This window comes from Cadophora gregata (genome assembly GCF_030347475.1).
Source record: "Cadophora gregata isolate MNR1 chromosome Unknown scaffold_18, whole genome shotgun sequence".
In the NCBI taxonomy this organism is placed as follows: Eukaryota; Fungi; Ascomycota; class Leotiomycetes; order Helotiales; family Ploettnerulaceae; genus Cadophora; species Cadophora gregata.
This window is the reverse complement of record NW_026695941.1, coordinates 136,268-149,125: the sequence shown is the minus strand read 5'-3', so window position 1 is coordinate 149,125 and position 12,858 is coordinate 136,268. Positions and strand designations below refer to the sequence as shown.

The 12,858-nt window shown below is 48.6% G+C and overlaps 5 protein-coding genes across 7 annotated transcripts; 4 read left to right on the top strand and 1 right to left on the bottom strand.

The window, feature by feature from the left end:
• Positions 1-54: 54 nt before the first annotated feature.
• On the top strand, positions 55-2,258 carry ONS95_006460 (uncharacterized protein). Its single transcript, XM_058499923.1, has 3 exons — positions 55-687; positions 738-1,233; positions 1,291-2,258. The coding sequence occupies exons 1-3, from the start codon at positions 213-215 to the stop codon at positions 2,153-2,155; spliced, it is 1,836 nt and encodes a 611-aa protein (XP_058349757.1). The 5' UTR covers positions 55-212; the 3' UTR covers positions 2,156-2,258.
• Positions 2,259-2,590: 332 nt separating this feature from the next.
• ONS95_006459 (uncharacterized protein) lies at positions 2,591-3,400 on the bottom strand (the record flags this gene model as incomplete). The annotated part of the gene is made up of 1 exon (XM_058499922.1): positions 2,591-3,400. The coding sequence occupies one exon, from the start codon at positions 3,398-3,400 to the stop codon at positions 2,591-2,593; it is 810 nt and encodes a 269-aa protein (XP_058349756.1).
• A 907-nt stretch (positions 3,401-4,307) lies between these two features.
• ONS95_006458 (uncharacterized protein) lies at positions 4,308-5,546 on the top strand (the record flags this gene model as incomplete). The annotated part of the gene is made up of 1 exon (XM_058499921.1): positions 4,308-5,546. One exon carries the CDS (start codon positions 4,308-4,310, stop codon positions 5,544-5,546), a length of 1,239 nt encoding a protein of 412 aa, XP_058349755.1.
• Positions 5,547-5,776: 230 nt separating this feature from the next.
• ONS95_006457 (uncharacterized protein) lies at positions 5,777-9,241 on the top strand. Of its 3 annotated transcripts, XM_058499918.1 has the most exons (5): positions 5,777-6,501; positions 6,559-6,757; positions 6,806-7,407; positions 7,455-7,753; positions 7,806-9,241. In XM_058499918.1, exons 2-5 carry the CDS (start codon positions 6,587-6,589, stop codon positions 9,065-9,067), a joined length of 2,334 nt encoding a protein of 777 aa, XP_058349752.1. In that variant the 5' UTR covers positions 5,777-6,501; positions 6,559-6,586; the 3' UTR covers positions 9,068-9,241. The 3 variants fall into 3 exon arrangements, with proteins under 3 accessions (XP_058349752.1, XP_058349754.1, XP_058349753.1); XM_058499920.1 differs by having other exon boundaries at positions 5,777-6,757; positions 6,806-7,753; XM_058499919.1 differs by having other exon boundaries at positions 5,777-7,407.
• A 222-nt stretch (positions 9,242-9,463) lies between these two features.
• On the top strand, positions 9,464-12,772 carry ONS95_006456 (uncharacterized protein). Its single transcript, XM_058499917.1, has 2 exons — positions 9,464-9,670; positions 9,721-12,772. Exons 1-2 carry the CDS (start codon positions 9,603-9,605, stop codon positions 11,108-11,110), a joined length of 1,458 nt encoding a protein of 485 aa, XP_058349751.1. The 5' UTR covers positions 9,464-9,602; the 3' UTR covers positions 11,111-12,772.
• Positions 12,773-12,858: the final 86 nt, after the last annotated feature.

Below are 12,858 nucleotides of genomic sequence, written 5' to 3'. Positions count from 1 at the left end.
TGAAGACAAAAAGGCGGGATCCCTTCGGCCCCTCAGCTGCCCCCACCTCCACTTCCTTCCGGACAGCTGGTCCCTGAGCGGACTTAGGGTTTCCGGAGCTCGGCATGTCATGATGTATCTTATCGATATCTGATTAAGTCGTATTTTCATTGTAGAGCTCGTACTTTGTTTGGGAGCTGTAATTTTCACAACTGAATTGGTCATACAACACCATGGCGACGTCAAACCAAATCAGAGACATTCGAACCGTTCACCGAGACGAGGAAAATGGCCTCATCTTCGAGAAGAATGTTTCGATTCCTCTCAAAGCTTCTGATTTACCCGTGCGAGCAAACGTGTACAGACCAATCAGCACAGAAAACGGAGAGAAACTCCCTGTTTTGATAACATACGGTCCATATGGCAAAGATATTGCCTATGCCACTTTCTACAAGGGATCTTTCGACGAGGTCAATCCCGAGCATAGAAGCAAGTACAGCGCTTGGGAGACTCCAGATCCAGTCTTCTGGACCTCGAGGGGTTATATTGTAGTTCGGGTAGATGAGCGAGGTCTGGGTCAGAGTCCAGGATTGCTGGATACTATGAGTCGGGGGACAAGTGAATGCTTTTTTGATGTTGTGGAATGGGCTGCTGAGCAATCTTGGAGTACTGGCAAAGTTGGACTTTTGGGGATCAGCTACTTTGCAGGTAATTTCAACACCACATGACCCAAGAAACTGGTATTAACATAAAATTAGGTAGTCAATGGCGAGTTGCAGCTAGAAGACCAAAGGGCTTGGCTGCGATCATACCATGGGAAGGGATGGCTGATTACTACCGAGACCGGTGCAGGCATGGAGGAATCCTTTCGAACAAGTTCATCTCATTTTGGTGGAATCGTCAAGTCTTGGTCAACCAATATGGAAAGCCAGGACGATCAAAATTGACATTCCCGCCTGATGGACCTGGGGCACGAGGTCAGGAAGACACAATCGAAGGAGATTTGTCAGAAGAGGCACTCAAGAAGAACCGAAAGGATCAGACGGAAGACAATGAATTAAATAGATATCGAGACGATGATTACTACGCTTCGAAAGAGTTCCGTCTTGAGGATATTGAAGTGCCGCTGCTTTCGGTAGCAAATTGGGGTGGTATCAATTTGCATCTGAGAGGGAATGTGGAAGGGTATAGGTGGGCTGGATCGAAGTTCAAGTACCTGAGATTTATCACTGGTCGTCACGATCTCCCATTCTAGTAAGATCTCGCTCCTTTTTACAAATATCTATAGTCTTGAGGCTAACATTGACACAGCTACCAGAAAGAGGTCGAGATACAAAAATCTTTCCTCGACGCTTTCCTGAAAGGAGAGGATTCATATGGATGGACCACACCTGGAAAAGTTGCACCTGTTACTTTGACAATCCGAAAAGGTAACGTTGGCTTCAACGACGTTGTGGCAGAATCGGCATACACGAAGAGAGAGGAATCCGCTTGGCCCCTTCCTTCAACCCTGTACACCAAGTATTACCTGGGATCAGACAAGAGCCTCTCCCCGAAGCAAGCCAAGTCCAACGAGAAGTCCCAAATCTCCTACTCTGCACTCGGCTCTATCGATCGAGAAGATCATTTCGCGAGATTCGAGACAGCACCATTTGAGCAAGAGACTGAAATCACCGGTCATGCTCTTGCACACCTCAATGTTTCCATGGCTCCCGACTCAAGCGAGAAGGAGACTGGTGACAAAGACATTGATCTATTCCTCACCCTGCGATACATCGATCCCAGTGGCAAAGAAGTCCTCTACACAGGCACAGCCGGAGACGGCGTACCACTCACCAAAGGCTGGCTTCGCTGTTCCAATCGCAAGATTCACGACGAGAATCCTAGACATCGGGAATACATGCCACACAGAGAGTACCTCTCAACCGAGGTTCAACCTGTACAAGCAAACGAGGTCTATGGAGTTGATGTGGAGATCTGGCCTACGAATGTGGTGGTTGAGAAGGGAGGGAAGATTGTGCTGGAGGTTGCGAGTGGAGATACGCAGGGTTGTGGGATTTTCCAGCATGCGAGTGACGTGGATAGACCGGCTAGTAGGTTCAAGGGGTCGAATGTGCTGCATTTTGGAGGAGAGAGGGAGAATTATGTTACGTTACCTGTTATTCCTCCCAAGTAGAGCAAACTTAGATCCGTTCCTTCGCCATAGTTTGTTGTCGGCAAAATACTCTCCTCGTCGCTGTCAACTAACTTCTAGAAATTGCTGGCGGGGATACTTATTTATGGCGAACAATCAAAATAGAATGTAAAATCAATTTCGAGTACAAAGATTTCCCCAGAGTTAAATAGTTAAGTATGATTCTCTGGATGGAAAGATAACAGACGTGTGAGGAAATGATTCATTGACACAATGCAGATCTGCTGCAAAATGATTGTTTCTACTCGACGGTCGTATTTTCTTGCTCGCTAGAATCCACTGAAATCCAAATGGCTCTTATTACACAAAGAACGCTATACATTTCTGTCACGACTTGCTCCAATCCAGGATTTTTCAAGCATCAGTCCAAGGCACTTCTCATAAATTCATCATTCACTCATAAACACAGCCACCATCTCAATCAATAAACAACCCCCCACTAGCCGTCAAATTCAACCCATTTATCCAGCTCGCCCTCGGCTCACACAAAAACCCCACCGCAAACGCAATCTCCTCCACCCTCGCCATCCTCTTCCCCACCGGCGTCTGCTCCATAACCGGCCTCATCTCTCTCATGAACTGCTCCCCCGCAGCCGCAAACCCCTCCGTCATCGTCGGCCCAGGACTAACTGCATTCACCGTACATCCATACTTGGGCGGCAACTCCTTCGCCCAGCATCGCGTAAATGAATCTACCATGCCTTTCGTACCGGCGTAGATGGTTTGTAGTGGCGGTGCGGCACGTGAGGATATACTGTCGATATTTACTATTCGGCCGCCTTGCTCGACTAAATGCGGAAGTACAGCTTGTGTCAACAGGAACGTCCCTCGCGCGTTTAAGTTCACCAGTGAGTCCCAGTGCTCTAAAGTCTGTTCTTCGAATGGCAAGTTCACAGCCAGTGCGGCATTGTTGACTAGGATATCGATCTTGCCGAATTCTTTGACTGCTGCATCGATCAGTGTTTGGGGACCGTCGGTGGTGGATATGTCGGCGCAGACGGCGATTGTGCGGGTAGGGAAGGAGGAGATAAGAGATTGGGCGGCAGAGGAGAGGCTGGGGAATGGGTAATTGAGGACGATGTTGCTGCCGCGGGAGGCGAGCTCGTGCGCGATTGCGAGGCCGATTCCTGAGGAGGAGCCGCTGATGATGGCGGTTTTGCCGTAGAGAGTTTGCGCGGGAGTGAGGTTTGAAGTTGCTGTGGCGCTTGATGCCATGTCTTGTGTCATGGTGTAGTTTCTTGCTTGGGCAAATCTTCAGAGCTCGGTAGTAGTTTCGGACTCGCCAATTGAAGTGGCTGTTGTATCTATGCTGTTCCTTGGAGAGTCTTTGTAATAGCTCAAGTATCATACTCAGTTTTCATTTCTAAAAGAATCAATGATAGGGGGAACTTACATTATCTTTCCAGTTTTCAAATGTCACATCTTCTTCAGATCTCGGTAATGTAAACAAAACGAGTTCCCAAGGGAAATATCTCGCTTCAGGTTCGGATGCTGGTTCGAAGCTACCATGGATCCAGGAACAAGAGGCAGCCAACACTTTCCGAGGAACGCAGACGGGAATAGAAATTGCGGAGTTCAATATAGGCAACGGTTTTGCCCACCTTGCTTGGACGTATAAAAGGTTACCTGCGGATCTGTAGCTGTGGTGAGGTGAATACTGATTCATGTGGTCCCGAACTCGGGATTGCGGGGGAGGGGCAGAATCGCTTGTAAGTTGCAAGGTTGTTGACCTGCGTTTGTGATTTCTGCCTCGCCGGTCCTAGAGAACGTGTACGCGGCCATTCAGTATTGTTTCCAATGCTAGCTTGATTGTATTCGACCTTCACATTAAGGAATACTTGGGTGTAATTCTTCGGTTCGCTTGGGGATGTTGGACCCACTTTACCGAGCCGAAGAGTCAACAGTGCCTGTTCCGAGAGGAAGTCCATCATCTTGGCTGGGACATGCGGAAAAGTCCGTAAGTATGATCCAAAGAGGCATAGACCAATATAAGATCGAACACAAGTCCTAGAGCTGTTCAGATGGAAGCTTAAAATATTTATTATCAAAGCTGTTGCAAGCAATCTGCGAAATAGCACAATCGGCATTTCTCAAATTTAAGAAATTCCAGGAACTTAACACACAATAAACAAATATGGCACGCCATCTCAAAGCCGGTGCTTCAAGCACAGCATCTTCCACTAGTAACGCACCCTCCAATGTCCCATCCATCGTGGCCGGCGTCATCGACTCGATACGAAAAGACGGGGACTCAGCAGTTCGTTCCTTTTCCGAGAAATTCGACAAATGGTCACCAGTATCATTCAAACTCTCAAAAGACGAGATCGAGAAGATCATCGCTACGCTACCTGAACAAGTCATCAAGGATATCAAGCAAGTGCAGCATAACGTGCGGACATTTGCCCAGGCGCAGAAGGATAGCCTGAAGGAGTTTGAGCTGGAGATTCAGCCTGGAGTGTTTTTGGGGCAGAAAAATATTCCGATTAATTCTGTTGGATGGTACGTACCTTCGTTAATCTACATTCTGCATTTACTGACAATCTGCAGTTATATTCCGGGTGGTCGATATCCTCTCCTAGCATCTGCACATATGACTATCCTAACCGCAAAAGTCGCTGGCGTTCCACACGTAATGGGCTTCACACCCCCAATCAATGGATCTATACCCGCAGCAACAGTCGCAGCTATGTTCTTCGCAGGCGCAGATTCCATTTATATTCTCGGGGGCGTCCAAGCAGTCGCGGCAATGGCGCTGGGAACAGAAACTATCCCTAAGGTAGACTTCATCGCCGGGCCAGGAAACGCATTCGTCGCAGAAGCAAAACGACAATTCTTCGGCGCTGTAGGAATCGATCTCTTCGCTGGACCAACAGAGGTTTTGATCGTGGCCGACGAGTTCGCGGATCCCTTCACCGTGGCCACCGATCTGTTGAGTCAAGCTGAACATGGCCCCGATACGCCAGCTGTACTCATCACCACATCAGAGGAGCTGGCACGGGAGACTATGAGGTTAGTGGATGTGATTTTGCCCAACATGTCGACTGGAAAGTTAGCCGGTACGAGTTGGAGAGATTATGGTGAGGTATGGGTCGTGGATGATTTGGATGAGGCGTATAAATGGGCAGATATATATGCTAGTGAGCACGTCCAGATCCTGACGCAGAATCCACGAGAGGCACTCGTCAAGATGACGAATTATGGAGCTCTATTCTTGGGAGAGAAGACTTGTGTGAGTTATGGTGATAAGGTACGTTTCAAATTCCCAGTCTCGCGACAATTACTAACAAGGCTAAGGTCATTGGCACCAACCACGTTCTTCCAACTCGCGGAGCTGCTAGATACACCGGCGGTCTTTGGGTTGGCAAGTACTTGAAAACCTGCACATACCAAGAAGTGAGATCTGAGGAGGCGAGTGGTGAGCTCGGAAGACTGTGTGGACGTGCTGCGAGAGTAGAGAACTTTGAAGGACATGCTCGGTCTGGAGATGTAAGAGCTCAGCAGTTCTTGAAGGATGATTATGAGTGGATCAATATGGCGCAGAAGCAGAGGCCAGAGCAGCGATTGTAATAGATCTAATTGTATTGGAACACTTATGTTTTGATATTGTTGTTGATGGCACGACAATGCTTTCTTTCTTCCTTCACTGAAGTGCTCGGCAGGACTTCGCTAATTTCACAGTAGCGTGATGCCACTGCCAGAAAAGTCACCCGAGGGCTGGGGGCATAATCACTAAAATTTCAGTGACTCTCTCTTCTTGCACAACAGCTTCGATTTCTTCTGTTCAATGCATCCTGAGAGCACATTGGCTATGCTTGGTAGTCTACGAAAAGAATCCGCGATACCGATCCTAACACTCTCTGTACTGAAAACCAGTCGACTTTGTCTGGGCGAGCTAAACCGGCTCTTCTGCCCGCTTTTCCACAACATGGACAAACTACTCAAAGCTTAAAATAAGTCGAAGAAATCAGATCAACCAAATCATCTTCAATTCGGCTCTCGGCGAGGGAAACACCCCGCATCATGCCACTTCCCACGTCCATGGTCATACGAGGGTATTCCCACCTTTGGCCCCTTTTCTGGGGTCGTGATACGTGCGGATGGCCAGGCACGTACGTACCTATCACGACCCCTCATTTGCATTCAGGCAGAATACAACGCCCTGCACCCTGATTCATCGTCATTGCATATTTTTGTGGACGATAGCTCCAGCGATACGGAAAAATATCACCCGATAGCTAGAAACACGTTCCTGCTATCGTGATTATTCTAGTGTTTTTCTCCTTCTCTCTGTTTACGTCTTGAAATTGCTGTTTGTGCTTCCTTGAAGTGTCAGTGCTATTACTTCTCCTGTTTCTCCGTTGCTTTTAAAATTGAAGCTCTGGTAGGTAGTTCTTACCCAAAACAACCGCAACCATGAAGTTCCGCGATGGTATGTGGATGGTGGCAGAAGACAAACGCCCTGAATACGCAGAGGAAGTCTACTCGATTCAAGAGCATCCCTCAGGAAATGCTCTGAGTCTGCTCTGCCCGACAAAGAGGATTCTCCAGCGACCAGACTCGCTGAACCTTCCAACCCTCACAATTGTAAGAAATACATATGTTGTCCTAACATTCTCAAGTTAATCCAAAAAGGATATCCGAGCTCCTTTCGACGGCGTCATCTCTGTCGAAACCACACATTGGCTCGGCGCTCTCAACCCAGGTCCTCATTTCGACCTCTACCCAGCAGGCAAACCCGAGAAATGCGACCCAGCAATCACGAAAACCTCGACTTCCACAACACTCAAATCAGGCTCCATCTCAGCCACAATCAAGACCGGAAATCACGACTTCGATATCCGCTTCCATGCCACCGATGGCTCGAAAGAACTCACCTCGCTGCTCAACCGCAGTGTAGGTTTCGCATACAGTCCCGGACCTGGCAACCAGATGCAGACGGGTGACATGTCGAAGCTCCAACATTATATCTTCACGCAGAGTACACTTTCGGTAGGCGAGTCTGTGCATGGTCTTGGAGAGAGGTTTGGTGCTTTCAATAAGGTAGGTCAGGCTATTACGCTTTGGAATGCGGATGGTGGGACGAGCAGTGATCAGGCGTATAAGAATGTGCCTTTTTGGATGAGTTCGAGGGGATATGGGATATTCATTGATACGCCTGATAAAGTGGAACTTGAAGTTGGGAGTGAGAGGTGTTGTCGTGTGCAGACTAGTGTGGAGGGACAGAGACTGAAGTGGTGAGTTCATAGTTTGATTTTGGGCTTAATCTGGGCTAAGAGAACAGGTACATAATCTACGGTCCAACGCCTAAAGAGGTATTGACTAAGTACTCAATTCTTACTGGCAGGCCTGGAAAGGTCCCAAGCTGGAGTTATGGACTCTGGCTAAGTACCAGCTTTACCACTAATTATGACGAGAAGACCGTTAATTCGTTCCTCGAAGGAATGAAAGCAAGAGATATCCCAGTCGAAGTCTTTCATTTTGATTGCTTCTGGCTGAGGGCATTTCACTGGTGCGATTTCGTCTTTGATTCAGAGATGTTCCCAGATCCGAAAGCCCAAATTGCCCGTCTGAAGGCGTCTGGTAAGATAATCTCAGCGTTCAGTGGGACGAATGCTCTACTAACTCATGACAGGTCTCGTCAAGAAAGTCTGTGTATGGGTAAATCCTTACCTCGGCCAAGCCTCACCAGTTTTCAAACACGCAGCCAGCAAAGGGTACCTTCTCCGCCGCAAAAACGGCGATATCTTCCAGTGGGATCTCTGGCAAACCGGCATGGGCATCGTCGATTTCACAAACCCCGAAGCTTGCGCCTGGTACGTCAGCTGTCTCGAGGGACTTTTCGACAAGGGAGTGGACGCCATCAAAACCGATTTCGGAGAACGTATTCCTACCATAGATGTCGAATGGTTTGACTCGTCCCTCGACCCAAGGAAAATGCACAACTATTACGCATTCTTGTATAACAAGGTCGTCTATGAAGCCATCCAAGACCGTTTCGGTGAGAATGAAGCTGTCCTATTCGCCCGTACCGCCACAGCAGGTACGCAGCGCTTCCCACTCCAATGGGGTGGTGACTGTGAATCCACAGCCGAAGCCATGGCTGAATCTGTTCGTGGAGGTCTGTCCCTCGGTCTCTGTGGCTTTTCATTCTGGTCCGTCGACATCGGTGGTTTCGAGGGGTCGCCTCCACCATGGATTTACAAACGTTGGGTAGCCTTTGGCCTTCTCTGCTCGCACAGTCGTCTGCACGGCAGTAACTCTTTCCGTGTACCGTGGACAGTCGACGACGACGATTCCAGCGAACAGGGGTGCTCAAAGACGCTGTCAAAATGGACGGCGCTGAAGGCTCGTCTGATGTCATATATCTTCTCACAAGCACAGAAAGCAGTCGAGCTCGGCATCCCGCTCTCCCTCCGAGCAATGTGTCTTGAGTTCCCAGATGATCCTACGTCCTGGTATCTCGATCGCCAGTTCATGTTTGGCGATAGTCTGCTCGTGGCTCCTATCTTCGAGGAGTCGGGCGATGTGGAGTTCTACCTACCGAAAGGGAAATGGACGAATTTCTTCACCAACAAGACAAAGGAGGGGCCGGGTTGGTTTAAAGAGCACCATAAGTTCGATACATTACCCTTGTATGTTCGTGAGAATACTATTTTGGTGCTGGGGAAGTGGCATGAGACGAGGACGGTGTATGATTACTCGCAAGGCGTAGAGGTCTGTTTGTATCATACGACTCCTGGTGCGAAGACGTTGATTGTGGATTCTGAGGGTGAGCAGGTGGGTGTGTTGGAGATTGGGGAGGAAGGGCATTTGCTTGATCAGGAGTTTTTGAAAGGAGCTTGGCATGTGACGAAGAACGGGAGGAGTACGATCAAGCACCATGCAGAGGAGTGAAATGATTGGGAGCTTGGGTAGATGAGGAAGATATTCTAGAAATAGAACGTTTGATGATTTCATGAAGCGCTTGAAAGGACATACGGCATGTCTGGAAGCCTGAGAACTGTGCTCGCATATTGAGCTCTGATTTGAACTATCGAATAATTATTACCATAATATCCAAGTATTCCAATATTCTCGTTGATGAATTCGTACTTTAAAGAACAGCGGAAATATCAGGAGGTGGTAACAAGGGTGTCTCTATTAAACATCCGGCTCCAACCCAGTTTCCCGCGCCGTTGCTTCACGGCTTTCATGCATCCACACCCCACGGAATTCAGCCCGCCCATTCCGCACCCCATAATTCCTTAAACCGAGTTGAATGTGGGGTAGCTTCCGCGAACTCCTCCGTAAGAGCATCATCAGCTTAGCAATGAAAGGAATTAATTGAAAGTTCTCGCGCTTTTTGAGGACATTTATATACTTTGTTATTCATCTCTAGTTTTGGTCAGAAGAACTGAACCACATCCCTGACTTCTACACAACCGCAATCATGCCCGTCACGAAGTTCAGCACCCCAGAGAAATACAAATACCAGAACGGCTTTGGCTCTTACCATGAGTAAGATGATTTCAATGAAAATCTGGAGATAATTATTCTAATAAATACAGGTCAGAAGCCATCGTCGGTGCCCTCCCCATAGGAACAAACTCTCCCCAAAAACCTCCCTACGGTCTCTACGCCGAGAAGCTTTCCGGAACAGCATTCACAGCACCCCGCCACGAGAACCAGCAAACATGGCTGTACCGAATCCTCCCCTCAGCCGCGCACTCTCCTTTCAATGCCCGCGAAGCATCGACATACAATACGAATCCTGAGGGAGACAAGCTACATCAGATCCCAAACCAGCTGCGGTGGGATCCATTCGACCTAGATGAGACCGTGGATTGGGTACATAGCTTGAAGTTGGTTGCTGGAGCGGGAGATCCTACAATGAAGACTGGATTGGGAATATTCATATTCGCGGCTGGGAAGAGCATGGATAAGACTTCCGCGTTCTACTCTGCGGATGGAGATTTCTTGATTGTGCTTCAGCATGGAGTTTTGGATATTCAGACCGAACTGGGCAGGATCCTCGTTCGTCCTAATGAGATCTGTGTCATCCCAAGAGGAATCAGATATCGAGTTGAGCTACCCGAAGGACCAGTACGAGGATACATCTTGGAGTTGTATCAAGGGCATTTCCAACTCCCAGAACTTGGACCTATTGGATCGAACTGTCTAGCCAATGCTCGAGATTTCCAAGCCCCAGTCGCAGCCTACGAAGAAGGTACCACAGAAACATACACCGTTCTCTCCAAATTCAACGGACACCTCTTCGCCGCAAAGCAAAACCACACTCCCTACAACGTCGTAGCCTGGCACGGTCTATACTACCCATACAAGTACGACCTCGGCCGCTTCAACACCATCGGCAGCATCTCCTTCGACCACCCCGACCCCAGCATCTTCACCGTCCTCTCCGCCCCTTCAGACCACATCGGCACCGCCGTCGCCGACTTCGTGATCTTCCCTCCACGCTGGCTCGTCGGCGAAGACACCTTCCGCCCGCCCTGGTACCATCGCAACACCATGTCCGAGTTCATGGGCCTCATCGGCGGCGAGTACGATGCTAAGACGGGAGGCGGCTTCCAGCCTGCGGGCGCGAGTCTGCATAATGTCATGAGTGCGCATGGGCCTGATGCGGGGACGCACGAGAAGGCTTCGGGTGCGGATCTGAAGCCTGTGAAGGTTGGGGAGGGGAGTATGGCGTTTATGTTTGAGAGTTGCTTTATGGTGGGGGTGACGGAGTGGGGATTGAAGACGTGTAGGAAGGTTCAGGGGGATTATAATGAGGAGAGTTGGACGCCGTTGAAGTCGCATTTTAAGGTGCCGGAGGGGGTGAAGAGGGTGAGTAATAGAGCGGATGGGAATCTGGAGGGGCTTGATATTGGGAATAGTGTTAGAGGGAAAGGAGCAAATGGGGAGATGGATGGGAAACAATTGCCGCATTATACTTGAGCAGGTTGCGATTTTGCATGGCTAGCAAAAATTGATAATGTAAATCAAGATTTGAATACTTGATGAGTTCCTAACGAAAAAAGATGTGACGGTGAACCAGAAAAAAAAGGTGTGAAATAAACAAACAGAAAAGCGAGAAAGCAGAAACAGCAGAGCTTCACTGAAAGGTCTGCTGGGTACAGCGCTTCAAAGAAAACGAAAGAAAGAGAATTGCGAACTCTTCATCGAAAACCCCAATCCACAAAATCATCAATCAATCAATCAATCAATCAATCAATCAATCAATCAATCAATCAATCAATCAATCAATCAATCAATCAATCAATCAATCAATCAATCAATCAATCAATCAATCAATCAGGAACTCTTTTGTTCGTTCACTCGAACATCCCCATCATCACGATCACAACATCTCTATCTATCCATCCAAACAAACAAAAACAACACTCCTCTCTATTCCCGGAGATCTCGGAAAGTCTCGCCTACCTACTACATTTACCTCCCTACCGTTGTCGGTCACTTTTATCTGCCCCGTGATGGCGCGAAGCCAGGCCACGCCAGCTGAAGAAACCCTGAACGTGGGCCGCGCGCTAGCCTTAGCCGTACCCCCCCTCCCCCCCCCCCTATTCCCAGCTTGGATTGGCTTCCGCAGCGCAGCCGGGGCACCGATGGCAAGTCGTTGCTATGGATACGGTCGCTGGCCGGTCCTGTGGGGCTTGTCTAGGTGTCGGGTTGCAGAATGGAGATGGGACCGAGGTCTGCTTGTGATGCGGATGATTGTTCTCGTTGTGATAATGAAATTGAGATTTTTACATTGTTTGAGAAAATGAGGATGTGATGGAGAGAGAGGGAGGGAGGGAGGGGGAATACACTGGTGGTGAAAAAAGAGGTTGGGTGACATGTGAAGAAAAAGAAAAAAGGAGAGGGAAAAGTAACGGGCTGGACTGGACAGGGCAGCACAAACGCAGCACAAACGCAACGTGCATAACCTAATGTCAACATCCAATAATTATGGTCCACGAGCGATGGTATGCAGCTCCGACGGGGGATATCCTATCATCGGACAGTTATCAGCCTCGAGGAGAGCTGAATGGTTCCAATGGAAAATCTCCTGCTTCCTCATACGAGAGGTGAGAAGGCTCGAGATCGACTAGGTGAGGCTGTTTGCCTGCAGAATTGATGATGCAGAGGTGTAGAGGTGCATGGTGATTTGCCTTGTGTGTGGAAGAGGAGAGAGAGGCTGGTAGTGAGGCGGCCAGTAGGAAAGGTTCCTGCCTGGATTGAGGGTGTAGAGATGCGGGAAATATATTGAGAGGTTTCTTCGACCTGCACACCATGATATGTTTCGAGCTGGTTGTCCAGCTGTTGTGTTCATGAAGCTCCCTCGGAGAGATTTGAGTTGCCGAGTTAGAGGAAAAGGGCAAAGTAACAGAACCCAGATCTAAATCTCCCCACCAACTGCGAAAGACACATATCTAGTTTTTACTACTGTAGGTAATCAAAGCCTTTCCCCGCCGTTAGGCTTTAATCAAGTAGGCAGAAAAAGGAATCTGCAAAAGATATATGCTGTGAAACGTCGCTCAGAGCATCCAGAACTTGACGAGGCTCTGAAGGTCAAACCTGAATCCCCACACCAGTAAAGTATGAGTGGTTTAATTGGAGCTGTATGCTGCAAACAAGACGTCGTATCCCTTCATGAAGTGTTCAACATGTGTTCTGACACGAATATCCAATCAAAAAGACTTTAA

What these genes read in the sequence shown, in the direction of transcription:
- ONS95_006460 (XM_058499923.1), top strand. Translation starts at nt 213, where the DNA reads ATGGCGACGTCAAACCAAATCAGAGACATTCGAACCGTTCACCGAGAC. An exon ending in GGGGATCAGCTACTTTGCAG is followed by an intron (nt 688 to 737) that starts GTAATTTCAACA and finishes ACATAAAATTAG; the next exon opens with GTAGTCAATGGCGAGTTGCA. An exon ending in CGTCACGATCTCCCATTCTA is followed by an intron (nt 1,234 to 1,290) that starts GTAAGATCTCGC and finishes ACATTGACACAG; the next exon opens with CTACCAGAAAGAGGTCGAGA.
- ONS95_006457 (XM_058499918.1), top strand. Translation starts at nt 6,587, where the DNA reads ATGAAGTTCCGCGATGGTATGTGGATGGTGGCAGAAGACAAACGCCCT. An exon ending in ACCTTCCAACCCTCACAATT is followed by an intron (nt 6,758 to 6,805) that starts GTAAGAAATACA and finishes TAATCCAAAAAG; the next exon opens with GATATCCGAGCTCCTTTCGA. An exon ending in GAGGGACAGAGACTGAAGTG is followed by an intron (nt 7,408 to 7,454) that starts GTGAGTTCATAG and finishes CTAAGAGAACAG; the next exon opens with GTACATAATCTACGGTCCAA.
- ONS95_006456 (XM_058499917.1), top strand. Translation starts at nt 9,603, where the DNA reads ATGCCCGTCACGAAGTTCAGCACCCCAGAGAAATACAAATACCAGAAC. An exon ending in GGCTTTGGCTCTTACCATGA is followed by an intron (nt 9,671 to 9,720) that starts GTAAGATGATTT and finishes TAATAAATACAG; the next exon opens with GTCAGAAGCCATCGTCGGTG.